Source organism: Pan paniscus, chromosome 20 (genome assembly GCF_029289425.2).
Source record: "Pan paniscus chromosome 20, NHGRI_mPanPan1-v2.0_pri, whole genome shotgun sequence".
NCBI lineage: Eukaryota > Metazoa > Chordata > Mammalia > Primates > Hominidae > Pan > Pan paniscus.
Window position 1 is genome coordinate 14,912,577 of NC_073269.2, and position 18,655 is coordinate 14,931,231.

The 18,655-nt window shown below is 54.2% G+C and overlaps 1 protein-coding gene across 2 annotated transcripts in view; it reads right to left on the reverse strand.

Annotated features, from left to right (window-relative positions):
* COL5A3 (collagen type V alpha 3 chain) overlaps window positions 1–17,211 on the reverse strand; it is a 51,320-nt gene extending 34,109 nt beyond the window's left edge. The window contains exons 1-21 of one of the 2 annotated variants that reach the window (XM_063599858.1): window positions 16,934–17,211; window positions 12,624–12,782; window positions 12,347–12,533; window positions 12,109–12,265; window positions 10,588–10,692; window positions 10,112–10,261; window positions 8,314–8,427; window positions 8,070–8,216; window positions 5,427–5,474; window positions 5,309–5,350; window positions 4,697–4,759; window positions 3,939–4,013; window positions 3,757–3,840; window positions 3,530–3,586; window positions 3,390–3,443; window positions 2,887–2,940; window positions 1,097–1,150; window positions 963–1,016; window positions 724–777; window positions 367–411; window positions 171–224 (exon numbers count right to left, since the gene is read on the reverse strand). In XM_063599858.1, coding sequence (XP_063455928.1) covers window positions 171–224; window positions 367–411; window positions 724–777; window positions 963–1,016; window positions 1,097–1,150; window positions 2,887–2,940; window positions 3,390–3,443; window positions 3,530–3,586; window positions 3,757–3,840; window positions 3,939–4,013; window positions 4,697–4,759; window positions 5,309–5,350; window positions 5,427–5,474; window positions 8,070–8,216; window positions 8,314–8,427; window positions 10,112–10,261; window positions 10,588–10,692; window positions 12,109–12,265; window positions 12,347–12,533; window positions 12,624–12,782; window positions 16,934–17,021 — 1,845 coding nt within the window. In that variant the 5' untranslated portion in view covers window positions 17,022–17,211. Of the gene's footprint in view, window positions 1–170; window positions 225–366; window positions 412–723; window positions 778–962; window positions 1,017–1,096; window positions 1,151–2,886; window positions 2,941–3,389; window positions 3,444–3,529; window positions 3,587–3,756; window positions 3,841–3,938; window positions 4,014–4,696; window positions 4,760–5,308; window positions 5,351–5,426; window positions 5,475–8,069; window positions 8,217–8,313; window positions 8,428–10,111; window positions 10,262–10,587; window positions 10,693–12,108; window positions 12,266–12,346; window positions 12,537–12,623; window positions 12,783–16,933 lie in introns of both variants that reach the window. The other variant, XM_034944392.3, reaches the window with a different exon arrangement.
* Window positions 17,212–18,655: the final 1,444 nt, after the last annotated feature.

Below are 18,655 nucleotides of genomic sequence, written 5' to 3' on the forward strand. Positions count from 1 at the left end.
GTCCCAGCTACTCAGGAGGCTGAAGCATGAGAATCACCTGAACCCAGGAGGCGGAGGTTGCAGAGAGCTGAGATCTCGCCACCGCACTCCAGCCTGGGCGACAGAGCGAGACCCTAATCTCAAAACAAACAAAAAGACAGACAGGGATGCAGAGAGCCAGTGACACTCACCGGGCGACCCGTGGGGCCAGGAGAGCCTCTGGGGCCAAGCAGTCCTCGTGGACCCTGCAAGGGAGCAGGCGAATTATCTCCACATCACCTCTGTGTGGCCATGTGAGCTCTAGGGGGCCTATGAGTCCTGGGGCCCTGGGAGTCCTGACTCCCTCCCCTGCACCAAGCAAGGGGCCCAGGGATCCCTGATACTCACCGGCTCCCCAGCCTGGCCAGTGGGCCCTGGAGGTCCCTCTGCTCCCTGTGGAAAAGCGTCATTACTTGGGAACAGGAAGGTACAACCCTCGGAGAGCCACCTCCCCTCATCTGGGCAGCCCCTTCCAGGGGGTCTCGGAATTAGACCAAGATCCCTGGGAACCTGCAGACTAAGTTCATGGGATTCCATTCAGGCCCCTGACTCCAATCCTAGACCTGCAAGTCTCACCTCCTCACCCCACAATTTGTCCCTAGCTCTCAAGCTGGCCACTGAGACCTCCAGATCTTCCTCTCTGATTCTCACTCAGGCTTCCAAACTTACTTTCCAAACCAGGCCCTAACTCTCTTCCAAACTTACCCTCTCACCATCCTCTCCTGGGGGACCGGGTTGCCCCACATGGCCAAAGTCACCCTGGAGAGGGAACAGAGGGGAGTTCAGAGTGGAAGAGTGTGGGCGGAGAGACCAGCCCCCTGGGAAGGCAGATGGGGTGTGAGGAGGGACACAGGGATCATGACTCTGATACTGAGGGAGAAGTCGAGGGGGCTTGAATATTGGGAGGAGGGCTTAGACTTGGGGGAGGGACCTCACACACTCACCCTTTGGCCCTTTTCACCAGGCAGCCCTGGGAGGCCATCGAAGCCACGATCACCCTGTCCAGAGACACCAGTGAGCCTTGACCCCATAAGCCTGACAGCTCCCACCAAGTCTTATCTCAGCCCCCATCACCTACCTTAGGTCCAGTGTCCCCTGGGAGGCCCCGAGCTCCATCTGCTCCAGGGCGGCCCTATGGAGAAAGTAAGCCCAAGAGTCAAGGATGAGCCTTCCCTGTACCCCTCCGCCAGATTAGGAACCCAACTTCATCATCAACATCAAGATTTTTTTTTTTGACGGGGTCTCTCACTCTGTCACTCAGGTTGGAGTGCAGTGGCACGTTCTCAGCTCACTGCAACCTCAGTGAGTAGCTGGGACCACAGGTGCATGCCACCAGGCCTGGCTAATTTTTTATATTTTTGGTAGAGATGGTGGGGGTTTCACCCTGTTGCTCAGGCTAGTCTCGAACTCCTGAACGCAAACGATCCACCCACCTCAGCCTCCCAAACTGCTGGGATTATAGGCATGAGCCACCAGGCCAAGGCTAAGATATTATTTTTTAAAATTTATTTATGTATTTTAGAGCTGAGGTCTTGCTCTCTTGCCCAGGCTGGAGTGCAGTGGCATGATCATGGCTCAATGCAGCTTCGAATTCCTGGCTCAAGCAATCCTCCCACCTCAGCCTCCCAAGTAGCTGGGACTACAAGTGCACACCACCACACCTGGCTAATTTTTTATTTGTATTTTGTGTAGAGACCGGGTTTTACCATGTTGCACAAGCTGGTCTCAAACTCCTGGGCTCAAGCCATCCTTTCACCTCAGCCTCCCAAAGTGCTGGGATTACAGATATCAGCCGCTATGCCATGGCTGATTTTATTTTATTTTATTTTTTTGAGACGGCGTCTTGCTCTGTTGCCCAGGCTGGAGTTACATATATGTTTTACATATATATATGGTCACATGTCACTGAACAACAGGGATACATTCTGAGAAATGCATCAGTGGGCAATTTTGTCATTGTGTGAACATCATAGAATGCACTTACACAACTCTGGATGGTACAACCTACCAAACACCCAGGCTATGCGGTATAACCTAGTGCTCTCAGACTGCAAACCTGAACAATGTGCGACTGTACTGAATATCACAGGCAATTGTAACACTACAGTAAGTATTTGTATGTCTAAACATATCCAAACATAGAAATGGTACAGTAAAAATACAGTATTATAATCTCATGGGACCAGCATCTTATTTATTTATTATTATTATTATTATTTTTTGAGACACAATCTCACTCTGCCACCCAAGCTGGTGTGCAGTGGCTCACTGCAACCTCCGCTTCCTGGATTCAAGCCATTCTCATGCCTCAGCCTCCCGAGTAGCTGGGATTACAGGCGCACGCTGCCATGCCCGGCTAATTTTTGTATTTTTAGTAGAGACGGGGTTTCCCCATGTTGGCCAGGTTGATCTCAAACTCCTGGCCTCAAATGATCCACCTGCCTCGGCCTCCCTAAGTGCTGGTATTACAGGCATGAGCCACTGCGCGCAGCCAATCATCTTATAAGCATCATTATGTGGTGCATGACTCTATCTGAAGTTGACTTGTTTGTCATTTCCTTCCATGTGACAGGCCTCTTTTTTGCTGTGCTGTTTCTTCCACTTCCCCATCTGTTCTTCTGGTTCTATTTCAGATCTCAGGGCAAGCATCACTCCTGCGGGCAAGCATCACTCCTGCAGGCAAGTCCTTCCTGACTCTACGGCCTGGCCGGATTCCTTTGACACACACTCAGTGGAGCTGCCATTCCCTGCCTTCAGCACTCTTTTCCCACTAACGACACCAGCAGACCCCAAGGTCACAAAGCCAAGGCTCATGTTGGGTGTTGAGGGATGGATAAGGGGTGGTCTGGGGACCTAGCTGTCACTCACCATCTTGCCCACTCGGCCAGGGGGTCCATGAGGTCCCTGCAGGCCTCGGGGACCCTAGAAGAAAGAGAAAAGGAGGAAGGAAAGGAAAATAAGAAGAAAGAGGGATTTATTCTATTGTATTAAAAAAAAATTAGAGATGGGGTCTTGCTGTATTGCCCAGGCCAGACACCTGGGCTCAAGCAATACTCCCTCCTCAGCCTCCCAAGTAGCTGAGACAAGTGTGTGCCACTGTACCCAGCTTGGAAGGACATATTTATTTATTGTATAGACAGGGTCTCCCTATGTTGCCCAGACTGGTCTTGAACTCCTGGCCTCAAGCAATCCTCCCACCTCGGCCTCCCAAAGTTCTGGGATTCCAGATGTGAGCCACCATTCTCTAGGAAAGTAATCAATTGCAAGGGTATCCCCAGCCCCTTTGGCATTTTCCCCATCCAGCACTGTATCCTGTGGTCCTGGGGGAAGGCTATTCCCATCCTATCCTGCCCTATCTCCACAAGTCTCACCTGTGGCCCTTCCGCTCCCTCCTCTCCTTTCAGACCTGGATGCCCGGGGAGACCCTTGGGGGAGGAGAGATGGAGGAGTGTGGTTAGATGATTCTTCACTAATGCATGCACCGCCCCCTCCACGCAGTCGCCTTACTCACCACAGGGCCTGGGCGCCCAGTGAGCCCCACTGGACCAGGGGGGCCTTTCATAGAGAGCTGGAAAGACAGAGGAGTCAGAGCTTGGGGCCTCCCACAAGACCCCCAACATTCCCCACAGAGGCATCTTCAGGAGAAAAATAACCCCCTTCTCCTGCCCAGCCCCTCCTTACGCCGAGGCTCTATCACTCTCTGGGGTTCCTCCCACTATGTCCACACCTCCCACTCACCTGAGTCTGCTGCAGAACTGCCTGAGCCTGGGCCTGCTGGAATGAGACTGGGGGGCCTTTAAAGGAGCCACCTGCAAACTGGAACTGGGAGGAATTTAGTGGTGAGGGAAGCCCCCAGGAGAGGCCCCCTCCTGGATCAGGTCCCCACTCCGCAAGGCTGGGCCACTCCATCTCCTTCTTACCGGCATCATGATCACAGTGCCCGGTGGGCCTCGGATCCCATCAATGCCGGGGATTCCTGGGAGGCCAGCAGGGCCCTGAGAGAGGGATGGGGGAAGAGAGGTGGAGACAGGGAGAGAGGGAGAGAGAGAGCGAGGACAGGGGAGGCACAGAAGGATGAGTCAGAAAGAGAGAGAGAGGGAGAGATGGAGAGAGACACAGAATCAAAGAGGGATCATGGCAAGGAAAGAGAGAGAAGTAGAGAGAAGTGGAAAGGAAAAGACAGAGATGGAACAGAGACAAAGAGAAGGGGAGAGAGGGATGGAGAAGGATGGAGGCAGATGGAGAGACATACAGAGACAGAAACAAAGAGAGACAGAGAGAGATAGACAGAGGCAGAAAAGCCAGTGAAAGACAGACAGAGATGGAGAAATAGAGAAAGAGGCAAACATAGAGAGATGGAGGGAGGGAGAGGGACAGAGACCAACAGAGAGAGACAGAAGAGAGACAGAGACAGAGTCACAACAGGAGAAAGACAGAGATAAAAGACACTCAGAAACAGAGACAGGCAAAAGAAGAAAAGCAAAGAGTAGGCCCCAGCAACACAAGGTGAACCAGAGAAATAGTTCACAGATGGGAGACAGAGAACAGAAGAGGTCAGTGCCAGCCCCGGGATGGTGTTCCCGAGTGCCACACCCTCATATCTATGTTCAGACCGTCACGCTCCCAGCCCCAAACCTCACTCCTCTGAGAAGTGTACACCCCAGTGGGAGTCTCTTACCGGTGGACCAGGGTCGCCAGGGAATCCTGGGGGGCCGGGAGGGCCTGAGGGGCCAACCACCCCCTGTTGGGGACAGAGAAACAGGAGTCACAGGAAGTGCAAAGTTTGAGCTAGGCTGACTTTCAACCTACCACTGACTCTAACCTCAGGCTGACCTCCCTACCCCACTACAGAGCCACTCCAACTCCCCTAATGCAATGCTGACCCCCACTCACCCCCAACGCTACTCTCGGACCCCTCTTCTTTTTTTAGAGACGGTCTCACTCTGTCACCCATGCTGGAGTGCAGTGGCGTGATCATAGCTCACTGCAGCCTCCAACTCCTAGGCTCAAGCAATCCTCCCACCTTGGCCTCCCAAGTAGTTGGGACTACAGTTGGGTGCCACTATTTTTTAAAAAATATATGGCTATTTTTAAAGAGATGGGGTCTTGCTATGTTGCCCAGTCTCTATGTTGTTCATCCTCCCTATTTTGACTCATCCTTTAAGCCTCAAATGTCCACTACCCTCCACTTGGCCAGGCAACATTACACCCCAACTCCTCACTCTAGGGGATTAAACACCCCTCAGCTGGAAGGGAAAGACTGGAAGAAGGAAACACAGCCATGACTTACTTGGGGTCCTGGGGCTCCTGGAGGTCCCTCAAACTGCTGCCCCTGAAGGGAGAAATGAGTGTCGGTGACTGCTGTCATCATGAAGCCTCTCAACCCCCTCACAATCCAGACCCCTCACCTTTTCAATCACTGCGGGCTCTCCTTTTGCTCCTTTCTCTCCAGCACCCTGGGATGGGGTCAGGGGAGATGGGGAGAAAAGAGATGTGAACTTGGACATAAGCCCTTCAGTTATCTGATCACACACACGTGCACACACACACACACATACACGGAGTCCACCCTCAGAGCCCCTTCTCCTCTACTGTAACCAATATGCACTGAGAAGCTCAGCCCCCCGCATCCACCGGGCAATGCCATGCCAAGGTGAATGAAGAGCGTGAAATCCAGAGACTGCTGCCCAATACTGATCCTGCATCTGCCTCTTACTAACTGAGTGATCTAACTAAGTTGGGAAACTTAGTCAACCCCTATGGCCACTTACAGGTAACTGGTCAACCTGTAAAGTCAGTGGATGAATGACGCCTGTGTATATCGCATGCAAAGATGAATGAATTAAAACAATGCTTGGCACACAACAAGCACTCCAGGTAACAAGGTAGCAAGGGCAAGTTAGTTACAACTATGTGTCTATGCGCCTCCCCTGTGGAACACCTAGGCTTTTCCTTTCTCCCTTTCTTTCTTTCCTTCTTCTTTTTCTTTCTTTTTTTTTTTTTTTTTTTTTTTTGAAACGGAGTCTTGCTCTGTCCCCCAGGCTGGAGTGCAGTGGTGTGATCTCAGCTCACTGCACCTTCTACCTCCTGGGTTCTAGCGATTCTCCTGCCTCAGCCTCCCCAGTAGCTGGGACTACAGGCGCCCGCCACCACGCCCAGCTAATTTTTTGTATTTTTTAGTACAGACAGCGTTTCACCATGTTAGCCAGGATGGTCTCAATCTCCTGACCTCGTGATCAGCCCTCCTCGGCCTCCCAAAGTGCTGGGATTACAGGCGTGAGCCACCGCGCCCGGCCCAAGCCTCTTTTCTTTTCTCTAGAGAAAGGTCTTGCTCTGCCACCCGGGCTGCAGTGCAGTGGTGTGATCATGGCTCCCTGAAGCCTCCACCTCCTGGGCTCAAGCGATCCTCCTGCTTCAGCTGGGACCAGAGGCACGAACCACCACGTTCGATTAATTTTTTGTATATTTTGTAAAGATAGGGTCTCACTATGTTACCCAGGCTTGTCCCAAACTCTTGGGCTCAAGTGATCTTCCCGCCTCAACCTACCAAATTGCTGAGATTATAGGTGTGAGCCACCGTACCCGGCCTCAGTTACCTCTTGATCTCTACCCTCTTCTCTTCTCCCTGCCCTTAACATAAAAAAAAGCCTAAAATTTGTACTGACTTAAGATGGTGCTTCGGAACAACAGTCCACCATCTTCTTGGTTTGCTGTCTCTTGGAATAAACCTGCTTTTCCTTCCACCAATTCTCGTCTCTCTTGTTTTCCTTTCAAACATCAAGCCACCGAGCTTGGGTTCGGTTACATCGAATGCGTATGAATCTTTCTCCAAGACCAAAATGGAGCATGTCCCAAATTGGTCCACTTCTCTGCATCCCTCCCTCCCATCTTCCTCCAGGTCACGTCCCGACTGCAGATTGCGGGCTTCCCTGCTGCCCCTCTGGCTCCCCCTACTGTCCATGTGCCATTCAGCAGCCAGAGTGCTCTTTTTTTTTTTTTTTTTTTTTTTAAGAGATGGGTCTCACTGTTGCCCAGGCTGGCCTCAAACTCCTGGCCTCAAGCGATCCTCCCGCCTCAGCCGCCCAAAGCATTGGGATTACAGCCGTGAGCCACTGCCCCCGGCCCAGGGGGAGCTTTTAAAGCTCCAAGTCAGATCATGTTCCTTCACAAGTGCTCAAGAGGCATCTCCTGGTGCTTGGAGTAAAAGCCAAGAGCCTCTCTCTAGTCACAGAGTCAACTATTAGCACAGTGCCTGACACAAGCAGGTGCAGAAGTCAAAAGAGAGACTGGCCTTTCGTGGCTCCAGGTAGAAATCCCTTCTAAGACCTCAAGATGTGAGAAAAGTAAGTAAATAAAATAACACAGGAACAGAAGACCATATACCACATGTTCTCACTTATAAGTGGGAGCTAAATGAGAACACATGGACACATAGAGGGGAACAACAGACACTGGGACCTATCGGAGGGTGGAGGGTGGGAGGAGGGAGAGGATCAGGAAAAATAGCTAATGGGTACTAGGCTTAATACCTGAGTAATGAAATAAATAATCTGTACAACAAAACCCCATGACACAAGCTTACCTATGTAACAAGCCTGCACTTGTACCCCTGAACTTAAGATAAAAGTTTTTTTAAAAAAAGAAAAAATTAAATTAAATAATTGTTTTAAATTGTTCGGTTTTTTTTTTTCAAGATGGAGTCTCACTTTGTTGCCCAGGCTGGAGTGCAGTGGCACGATCTTGGCTCATTGCAGCCTCTGCCTCCCGGGTTCAAGCAATTCTCCTGCCTCAGCCTTCCCAGTGGCTGGGATCACAGGCGTGCGCCACCGCTCCCGGCTAATTTTTTGTATTTTTAGTAGACATGGGATTTCACCACGTTGGTCAGGCTAGTCTCAATCTCCTGACCTCAAATGATCTGCCCACCTCGGTCTCCCAAAGTGTTGGGATTACAGGCGGGAGCCACCGCGCCCTGCCTAAATAAATAAATTAAAAAAAAATTTTAATAGGAATCCCACTCTCTTGCACCTAACCCCAGCCACCTAGAAACTCACAGGAAAGATCTGGAACTGAGTCCGAGATGGATATTCTGCTGCCCGGAAGTCAGGGCCCATGGTGGAATCATCTCCTTCTTCATCCTCCCTGGCTGCCTTGGTCTCCAGGGTCCCCAGCTCGGTTCCACTGTCAGGGTCCAAGCTCCCCTGAGAACGTTAGGAAAGACCAAAGTTTTCCCTGACCTCCTTATTTTCTGCCACCCCCGTAACCCTTGGGGTCTCCCCTCTTCCAGCCCCATCCAACCTCTAGGATCGTGGCATTGAGTCCAGTAGTCACAGTGGAGGTGACGACCAAAGGTGTGGGGGTCGGAGGCAGATTTGGAGCTGGAGTCTCTGTCTTGGGGATGTCAGTGGAGGTCTGGAGCAGGGATGGAGGGAGCCTTGGGTCTCGGGTGAGGGCAATCAAGACAAAAGGGAGGCACCCTTCCACTGTCCCCAGGAGCTCCCAGTCCGGGGACAGGGACAGAGGAGGCTCCCCAAAGAGCACCAGAGGCCAATGGAGACAAAAGTGTGCCAGCTGGACCAGGGCTGCCAGCAGAGGGAGCCACCGTGGATGGAGGAGGTGCTGAGTCAGGCTGGCCCTGAAGCCCAGTGGTCAAGGTCAAGGCCCAACATTCAGGGCCAGGCTCCCGGAAGCCTAGCCCACATGTCCTCTCCCAAGGCAGAGTTCAGCGGCCAGCAGGCCACAGTCAGAGAGGGAGTGGCGGCTCCTTCTGGCCTGGACAGCTGCAGAGGAACTGGGTCAAGGCGGGGGTTGGGGGGGGTGTGGGAAGAGGGTGGTGGGGTCCCAGGTGAGGGGACAAGGCTGAGGAAGGGGCTGAAGAGGGGCCCACTACTCCTGGTGTTTGTATTCTTGGCCAAGAAGATCTGGAACTGAGATGTAGTGCAACCAGTGACTCCCCCACCAGCCAAAGACCCCAAGCAATGACCCCCACCAAGGACCCCCCAACCCAGTGACCCACCAAGAATGACCTACATCAACAGACCCCAGTGATTCTAGAACCAGAGACCCACAAACAACCCCTCCCACTCCCATCAATGGCCTCAACCCGTTACCGCTCCATTCAGTGATTTTCCTAACCAGTGACCTCAACCAGTGACATCTCTTGACTATTAGCACTAATTAGTGACTCTCCAACTAATAACCCCCATCAGTGACCCCTAATCAATTATTCCTCTAACCAGTGATGCTCCAACAGTGAATACCCATAAATGAGCGCAACAAAAGCGTCCTAACCAATGACCCCCAAATAGTAATTCCACCCATCAATGACTTCCTAACTAATAATTCCCTCAGGGACTCCCAAACCAATTACCCCATCTGCGACCCCCTGAAAATCACTCTTCCAACTTGTGGCCCCAATGAGTGACCCCACTATGACTTCCAGTCAGTGACCACCCACCAACAACCCCCCAGTCATTGACCCTAAACTAGGGACATCAGTAACACCAATAATGGTTTCTATCCATGACCTTCCACTGTGATCCCCAGCTAGGTGCACCCCAAACACTGACCTCAATTAATATCTCCCTCAATGATTCCCCACTATCCAGCAATCCCTATCAGGGAAGCCAAATAATGCCCCCAATTAATGACTCTCCCAATGAATAACTGTCCCCAGTGACCCCAAGCAGGGAACCCCAAACAATGACACACTAACTAATGAACACGTCATTCAACCCAGCCAATGATCCCCCCTTAAACAGTAGTCCTCATCAAGAACTCCCTTAAAATCAGGAACTTATCTGGGTCTGTCCCCTCCCTCTAGTGCCCCAGGATTGGAGATTGAGGGGGTCAGAGATGGGAGAGGTCATAAGATGGGACCCACCCCCACCCTGTTATCAGTCACCCTGACAGTCATCAGTCAGCTGAGAGAAGTCAGAGCTCATGGATCCGAGACCAGAGAAAAAGATCATAGATGAGGGACCAGAGATTAGTAGAGATGGGAGACTAGAAGTCAAGCACCAAGACCAGAAGTCAGACAGTCAAGACCGGAAGTCAGGTGGTCAAACCCGGAAGTGAGAGGTCTCAGGGCCCTTACCTGGTTCTCTGGGGAGTCAGGAGGTGGACTTGAGGTCAAAATTTCCTTGTTCTTTTTCCTGCCCTTCCCCTTGCGACCTCGCCCTTTCTTCCTCCCTTTTCCCTTCCCCTTCCGCCGAGGACGAGGGGTTTCTGGTTCACCCTGGGGAGCCTGGGAGAAGGGTTCCAGTCAGGTCTAGAGCATCCCACTAGCAGAGACCCCATCATTCAGGTCACCTGGGGTGAGGCTGGCTCATGGCCCATGGGTCCTCACTCAGCCCTGTGACCTGGAGTCAACGTTATTCATGTAATCTGGGGTCAAGGGTGGCTCAGGAATATGACTTGAGGTCAAAGTCATTCATGCCTGGGATGTGTTGGAGGTCACGGGTCACTTAACCCCATGTCTGGGGGATGAGAATTCACTCTTTCTAGGGATCTGGAGCCAGGAAGGGCCCAGCCTGTGTCCTGAGATTAGGAGTCATGGAGTCCCTCACTCACCACTGTGGCTGCCGGTGCCAGGTTGTCACAGTCGGGGAGGTACCGCTCACAAGCCTGGAAGGCAGCCTGAGGATCTGGGCTTATCAGCAGCTCCTGAATGTCTCCCTGGGGGTTGGGGGTGTAGGAGTCAAGGAGGGCAGCCATACAGCCATAGGCTTACTCTGACCCCCTAACCCCCAGCAGTCCTGCCCACCTCCTGGCACCAGGGTGCAATGCTCCCCCACCCAGAGCATGCTAAGTATAAGGAAGAGATGACCCCATCACAGCCCTAGTGATCTCTCTACCCCCTGTAACTAAGAGAAGGAAAGATCCTATCAGGGGCACACCTGATCCCAACCACAAGCCACATCCCACACATCTGCCCCACTAGAGGTGCATCAGTTCCTTCACCGGTTCAAGTGATTCTCAGCCTCCCAAGTAGCTGAGATTACAGGCGTGTGCCACCACGCCCAGTTAATTTTTGAATTTTTAGTAAAGACAAGGTTTTGCCATGTTGGCCAGGCTGGTCCCGAACTCCTGGCCTCAAGTGATCCACCCGCCTTGGCCTCCCAAAGTGCTGGGATTACAGGTATGAGCCACCGCGCCCGGCCAAGACCATAAATTGTGACGATGCCTACTTGGCTTGTTGTGGGAAGATCTGGTACTGGGGATAAGGAGGAACATGAGATAGATCAGGTCCCTGGCCTCCCAGAGGTGACACACATCACGGTCACACACAGCTAACAAAGGTCTCCACACCCAGAACACATATCACACAACCACACAACACAGCTGCCTGCTGGCTCCCAAAGTCATAACCGCCCCCACACAATCACACACTATCACAGCAACCAGCACCATCTCAGGTCACAGTCTCAGACACATGACACCACCAGATCTTTCCACAACAAGCCAAGTAGGTGCTGTCACAATTTATGGTCTTGTGGCTCTGCAATCTCACAGTCATGCACTGCAACGGCACACACAAGCATGCACTGGCACAACTGGATCTTCCCACAGCAAGCCAAGTAGGCATCATCACAATTTATGGTCTTGGCCGGGTGTGGTGGCTCATACCTGTAATCCCAGCACTTTGGGAGGCCAAGGCGGGTGGATCACTTGAGGCCAGGAGTTCAGGACCAGCTTGGCCAACGTGTCAAAACCTTGTCTCTACTAAAAATTCAAAAATTAGCTGGGCGTGGTGGCACACACCTGTAATCTCAGCTACTTGGGAGGCTGAGAATCGCTTGAACCCATGAGGTGGAGGTGGTTGCAGTGAGCTGAGATCGAGCCACTGCACTCCAGCCTGGGTGACAGAGCAAGGCTCCATCTCAAAAAAAAAAAAAAAATTATTGTCTTGTGGCTCTGCAATCTCACAATCACACGCTGCAACGGTGCACGAAAGCATGAACTCACTTCCCTTAGCTTCCTGGGGATAGATTGAAGCTTGACATCTTCCTTCTTTAATATCCTCTCCAGATTCAGGCTGTAGACAAAACATCCCACCCTCTGCCTCAGTTTCCCCCATCACTGAACTCCTACCTCGAAAGTCTTTTCCCCAAGGTCCTGGGTCCCCAGCACAGTGAGTCCAGCTATGCTGATGAAGCGGGGGCCATGGCCCAAAACAGGGGGCTGAGCTTCACAGTCAGTTACCAGGGTCACCATCTCACCATCTATGCTGACTGCCACACGGTGCCACCTGCAAGGGGACGGCCTCAGTGCGGGTGCTTCTCACCCCACCCCTTATCCACGGACCCCCACCCACTCTCCCCATGCTCACCTGCCATCTGTGAGGTTGACCTGCTGGGGGAGGGGGCGGAAGGGGTCACCTAGGAGACCCAGCGCTGGCCCCAGTGCCAGGCCCAACTGCCGGGCACCCCTTTCATCATAAATGGACAGCAGGACAGACTGATTGGCTGGCTGTCCCCGCAAGGTGATCAGCAAGGAGAAGTTCTCAGGAAAGTGGCCTTCTGGGTGGGCAGAGGGAACAAGGCAGCTCAGAGGGCCCAGCAGTGCCTCCCTCCGGGGAGGTACCCAGGCCTCCTACTCCAACTCACCTGGAAAGAGTTCCCACGTGGGGATGCCGAGCGTGCTGGCCTGGCCAATTCTGAATGCCCGGTCACCCTCTGGAGTCCTCTGGGGACAGAAGCCAGGCCCCTCGGGGACCCCAGCCTGGCCTCCCCGCACACCCAGGGCCTTCAGGACATCCACAGGATCTGCAGCAGAGAGAAGCCGGGGGTGTCAGGCAGAGGTGGGGAACAGCTAGAATAAGCCCAGGACTCCAGGATAGAGGCTCAGGGTTTTTTTAGGGGGCTCAGCCTCTCCCTCCCTCACACCATGTGTTTGTGGCTCAGGAAGAAGGAGCCGGCCTGGGCCCCCAGCACCCCCCGCCTCCTCACCACCCCACAGATGTTCCGACCTCAGCAGCCTGTTGACTCTGTTTTTTTTTTTTTTTTCCCCTTGGTTTTTGGTGAGAAAAAAAGTTGACCTAGTTCTGGGATGAATCAAAGCTTCCTGGCCTAAGCCCCAGAGTGGAACGGTCCCCCTCTCCCCGCTCCCCCGCGCAGGCTCCCTAGGGCTATATCCCAGGCCTGGAGCCCCCTTGCCAGGGGAAACCCACGTGGAGAGGAGGGGCTTCCAGTGTGTTTTCTTCCCCCACCTCCTCCCTCTCTCTAACCTCCTCCTTTGACCACCATCACCCACAACCTCTTCCTTTTGACTACAGCCATTTTGGACCTCCTCCCTCTGACCATCTGCCTCTGACCATGCCCACTAACTTCTTTTTCTGGTTACCCCCTCTGACCTTCTGATCTTCTTCTGCCTGACCCCAGCCTATTCCCTCTGATCTCCTTTTTCTGTCTGATCCCAAACTCCTCCTTCTGAATTTCCCCTTTGACCTCTTCCCTCTGACTTTCACCTCTAACCTCTTCCCTCTGACCCTCCTCTATGACCTTCCTCTCTCGGACTTTCCCCTCTGACCTCCTCCCTCTGAATGTCTCCTCTGATCTCCTCTCCTGACTTTCCCCTCTGACCTCCTCCCTCTGAATGTCTCCTCTGATCTCCTCTCCTGACTTTCCCCTCTGACCTCCTCCCTCTGACTTTCCCCTTTGACCTCTTCCTTCTGACTTTCCCCTCTAACCTCCTCCCTCTGACTCTCCCCATGACCTCCTCCCTCTGAGCCTCCCCTCTGATCTCTCCTCTGACTTTCCCCTCTGACCTCCTCCCTCTGACATTCCCCTCTGACCTCCTCCCTCTGACATTCCCTTCTGATCAACTCCCTCTGACCTCCTCCCTCTGACTACCCCCTGACCTTCTCCCACTGCCTATCCTGATCTCCTCCATCTGACCCATGACCTCCTCATTTCATCTCTCTGACTTCCTCCTTCTGACCAGCTGTCTCCGATAACCTCCAGACCTCCCCTGTCTGACCCTCTCCCTCTTTCATCCCAGCTAAGGAAAGGACTTGTCTGGCCCAACAGTTCCTAATCTAGGCCATGCTACCAGCCCCACCCCAGCAGGCAGCCCAGCCAGTGCTAAGTGGAACCACATGGCTTGGGCAGGGGCGGGTGGGGGCTTCCCCTGGGCCCCGAGCCCCTGTCTGATTCCCCCATCCCCCCACCCTCAGCAAACTGTCCCACTGACCCCCTGCCCCAGCCTCTTGGCGGGAGCTGGATTCTCCAGAATCTGCCATGACCTCACCCCTGGGGGTGGCTCTGCTGATCTCACCACGGGGAGCTGGGGCGGGGGGGGGTAAGACGTTGGGGAGGCAGGGGCTTGGATGAAGGACCCCCATTCCCACTCTTCCTAGGTCAGAACCCTCATTTTCCAGACTCCTCAGAGGCCTGTTTCAGCCTCTGTTTCCTCTTGCCTCCAATCTCCTTCTCTCCCCATCCCTGCCCGCCCTCTCTCTGTCCCACTTTCTGTGCCGGGTCTTTCCAGGCCTCCATCTGTGTCCAAGTCTCTTTCTCTCTCTCTCTCTCTCTCTCTCTCTCTCTTTCTCTCATTCTCTCTCTCTCTTCTCAATCTCTCTCGCTCTCCACCCGCCTTCCCCCACCCATCACCCCAGCCCCCATCTCTAATTGCCTGTTTTGTGGCTGGGCTGTCATTAAGAGAAATCTGGGTTGCAGTCCCCTGGGGCTGAGATCTGGGCTCCCAGGCTCTGCTGACCACAAGAGTCACTTCCCTACGGAACAATCATCCCAGCTGCCCCATCTCAGCCTGGGGCCCAGGGCAGGATTGAGACCGAGGACCTCACCCAGCCTGGAGGCTCTCCCCTGACCCGCACCCTAACCTCTCTGCAGAGGAAAGAGGGTCTTCCCTCAACTACCACTCATTTACATTAAGAAAGTCCTTCCCGGCATCCAACTCAAAGCTCTCCTGCTTGAAACTTGTGTCCCCTCTGGAATGACCTTTCAGAAACTGACTGCCCTTTCTTTTCACAGCTGGCATTATGACAAAAAGGCACACAAGCTGCATTGAGTCCTGCCTACAGGGGACAAGGGGTGGGGGGGGTCTGTCAGGGGCCCAGCCTACCCCCTGCCACTCTCCCCTGTGCTGGTCAGGGCCCCCATGGGGATGTTGGGTGGGGTCTGGGATGTGGAGGGACAGAGGCGGGGACTGAGTCAGGGCATGGCTGGGAACCCCCCAGGTGTGGGATGTGTGTGCAAATACGTGTATGTGCATGAGATTGTACAAGCGTGAGTGAGTCTGAGTGAGACAGGCAGAGAATAGCTGGGCATATGTCGTTTCTCCAGGTGTCAATGTGTGCAAATATTTGGCTTCTAATGGAAGGATTAGATACACTTGCTTGACGTGTGGCCATGTAACGCTTGCAGCGAGCTTGCAGGTGTGTCTGTGACTTTAACACCTCGGACTTCCAATGGGGGAGTGCCATTCTGTGTGAGAGTGTGACCCAGTGGGTGAGTGGGTGATGGGTTGTGAACGTTGACAGTGTTTGTTCGGATGTCAGGGGCAGCATGTGTGAGAATTTGAGCACGTGGGAGGGTCATAAAAGCTGCGACCATTTGGCGGGTGGCTGAAGGGGGTTGCCTGGACACGGTGTTTCACATTCCTGGAGTCCCAGGGGACTTATATTCAGAGTGGATGCCTAAGATTCCACCACCATGTGGATGTGTGAGCGTGGGAATGCGGCATAGTCCAATCAGGGATTAACCATATGGACAGGCACCTTCCTGGACTCCAAAGTAAGAAGTGTGCTGTGGTGTGTGTGTGTGTGTGTGTGTGTGTGTGTCTGTGTGTGTGTGTGTGTGTGTGTGTTGGGAGACTGAGCTCACCTTAGAAAGGGATTTCCAGGAGGACCTAGTCTAGGGTCTCTCAGATCAGGGAAGCCCCATCTCCAACACTTGAGAAGCTACGCCATCCCCTGACTCCCGAAGCGCCCCCCACTCTGAACCCTGCGGGGCGGGACAGGGCGCCCAGCCAGATGCGCGCAGCTGGGCGTGCGTCAGCGCTGACTCACCCATCCGGCGGCCCCCGGGACCCCTTGGGGGCTCCTGAGAAATTCCTCGGGAAAAACACCCAAGGCTCCAGCAGCTGGGGTGGGGAGGGGGGGAGCAACTTCTACTCCTGCCCCGCCCTGCGCCCCGCCCCGCCTCGCCCCTCACCGCGGCCCTCCCCGAGGCCCTGTCCATGGTGCTGATCGCGGCTCTGGGGACCGCTGGGTGGGGGAGGGGGCAACAGGGAGGGAGGGGAGGAGATGGGCGCTCGCCAATTTGGGGCAGAGGAGGAAAAGGGAGAATGAGGTGAAGCCATTTAAAGAGACGCAAAGGAAACTGTGGGTTCCCGAAGAGCACCCCCCAATACTTGTCCCCACCCATCTTCATCCTCATGGGCAATTATTTGCACCCAAAAATCATAACTACACCCCTCATAGGGGCACTCAGACACACAATCACACGCATAACCACTCACACGGTTACCCTCGAAAATCAGCACATAGACAAGCGCACAAGTGCATACTCACCTGTCGCAATACACACCCTCCCAGCACTGCCCTGTCACTCACAGTCACACTATCACCATCAACCTCCACACGCAAGCACATACGCAACTTCACTCCAAATGCACACACATGCTACACACACATACACACATGCACACACCTGCACACTGCATGCATTCCCACGCGCTCGCCAGAAAACGCACTCACACATCCCCACCCCCACCCCGAGCTGTCACACCCACAAATCACCCAGAGTCAGATACTCATGCGCCCACATCACACCGGGGCCGCACGCGGCGCCCACGCCCTTCCCCTCCACGCCCCTCCACCCCCCTCCACCCCTCGCTCTTTTAGGGCCTCTCTGAGTCGTGGACCCTGGGTCCCATCTCTTCCCTCCCGGCTCACCGGCCTGCGTCCCCGGCAGAAGCTGCAGCGCGGCCAGGAGCAGGCAGAGACCGGCCCGCGGCTGGCCCAGGCCCCGGCGGTTCCCCATCCCGGCGGGGCCCACGGGCAAGGCGGGGAACCAGTCGGGGCGGCTGCGGGGCGCGGCGACTTCTCGGGCTCGGTGCAGTCACTCGCGGCGGCCGCTCCTCTCAGGGTCCGCGGGAAACTGCCCGAGACCCCGCCCTGGCCTCGCCCTGCGCTCCAGCGCCTGGCCAGGCGGGGCTCTTTGGAGGGGGAGCGCTGACAGCTGGACTGGGAAGTTGGGAAACTTTGTGCTGAGCGCTGATTGGCTGGCTGGGGTGGAGCCCAGCGCCAGGAGCTGGGTTGTTCCTGCCCCACCCCACAGTGGAGGAGAAGGGTCACTCCCACCCAGCCCTAGAGTTCGAGGGTTCCAGTCTTACCCCAAACCTTTTCCGCCTAGCAGATCCCCTCAAAGGAGACCTTAACCTCATTCAAGACTTCAGCCTCCATCCAGGCCCTAGAATTAGGAGGAGGTGCAGCTTTATACCAAATCTTTTTTATTTTCTATTATTTTTACATTTTATTTTGGAGACAGGGTCTTGATCTGTCACCCAAGCTGGAGTGCAGTGGTGCAATCATAGCTCACTGCAGCCTCCAACTCCTGCGTTCAAGCCATCCACCTGCCTCAGCCTCCTGAGAAGCAGGTACCACGGGCACACACTGCCACACCCAGCTAATTTTAAAATAGATATATTTTGTAGAGACCGGGGTCTTGCTATGCTGCCCAGGCTGGTCTTGAACTTCTGGTCTCAAGCGATCCTCCAGCCTTGCCTTCCCAAAGCGCTGGAGTTACAGGCATGAGCCACCGCTCCTGGCACCAAGTCCTTTCTGCCTCACTCAGGCCCCCAACTGGGGTCCCAACCTCACCCCGAACTCTCACTCACCTACCTGCTTTATCCTCAGTCCCTCAGCTGCACAATAGGAGGTACCAGTCTCAGCCCCAAAGCCTTTCCTTCAAGTCCCTAACGGGTCCTCATCCCACCTCAGACTTCACCCCAGATCCCAAAATGGGGTCCCCAGCCTTACTCCAAACCGTCATCTCTCCACTCAAATCCCTGAGTCACGTGTCCTGGTCCCAAATTCTCACCACAGATCCCAAAACACAGTTTTCACTTTCCCCAAATTCTTGATTCCTCAAATAAAGGGTCTCATCTCCATCCCTAACCCTCATCTCCCCCCGCCCCAACTCAGGTCTCCAGTGGATGCCCCGGCCTCAATCCCAAATCCCCACCAAATGGGGGAGTCTGAGCTGGGTGCGGTGGCTCATGCCTGTAATCCCAGCATTTTGAGAGGCTGGGGCGGGCAGATCGCTTGAGTCCAGGAGTTAGAGATCAGCTGGCCGACATGGCGAAAGCCCATCTCTACTAAAAATACAAAAATTAGCCAGGCATTGTGACTGGCGCCTGTAGTCCCAGCTACTTGGGAGGCTGAGGTGGGAGGATCACTTGAACACGGGAGGTGGAGGTTGCAGTGAGCTGAGGTTGTGCCACCGCGATCCAGCCTGGACAACAGAGCAAGACTCTGTCTGTCTCAAAAAAAAAGGCCGGCGGGTTGGGGGGAGGTGGTGGGAATCTGTCCCTGTCGCAAAGCAATGCACAGCCACCGGGGAGGAAGGAGTGGATTCTTGCCATTCTTGGGATGAAGCAGAGGCCCCCCTCACCG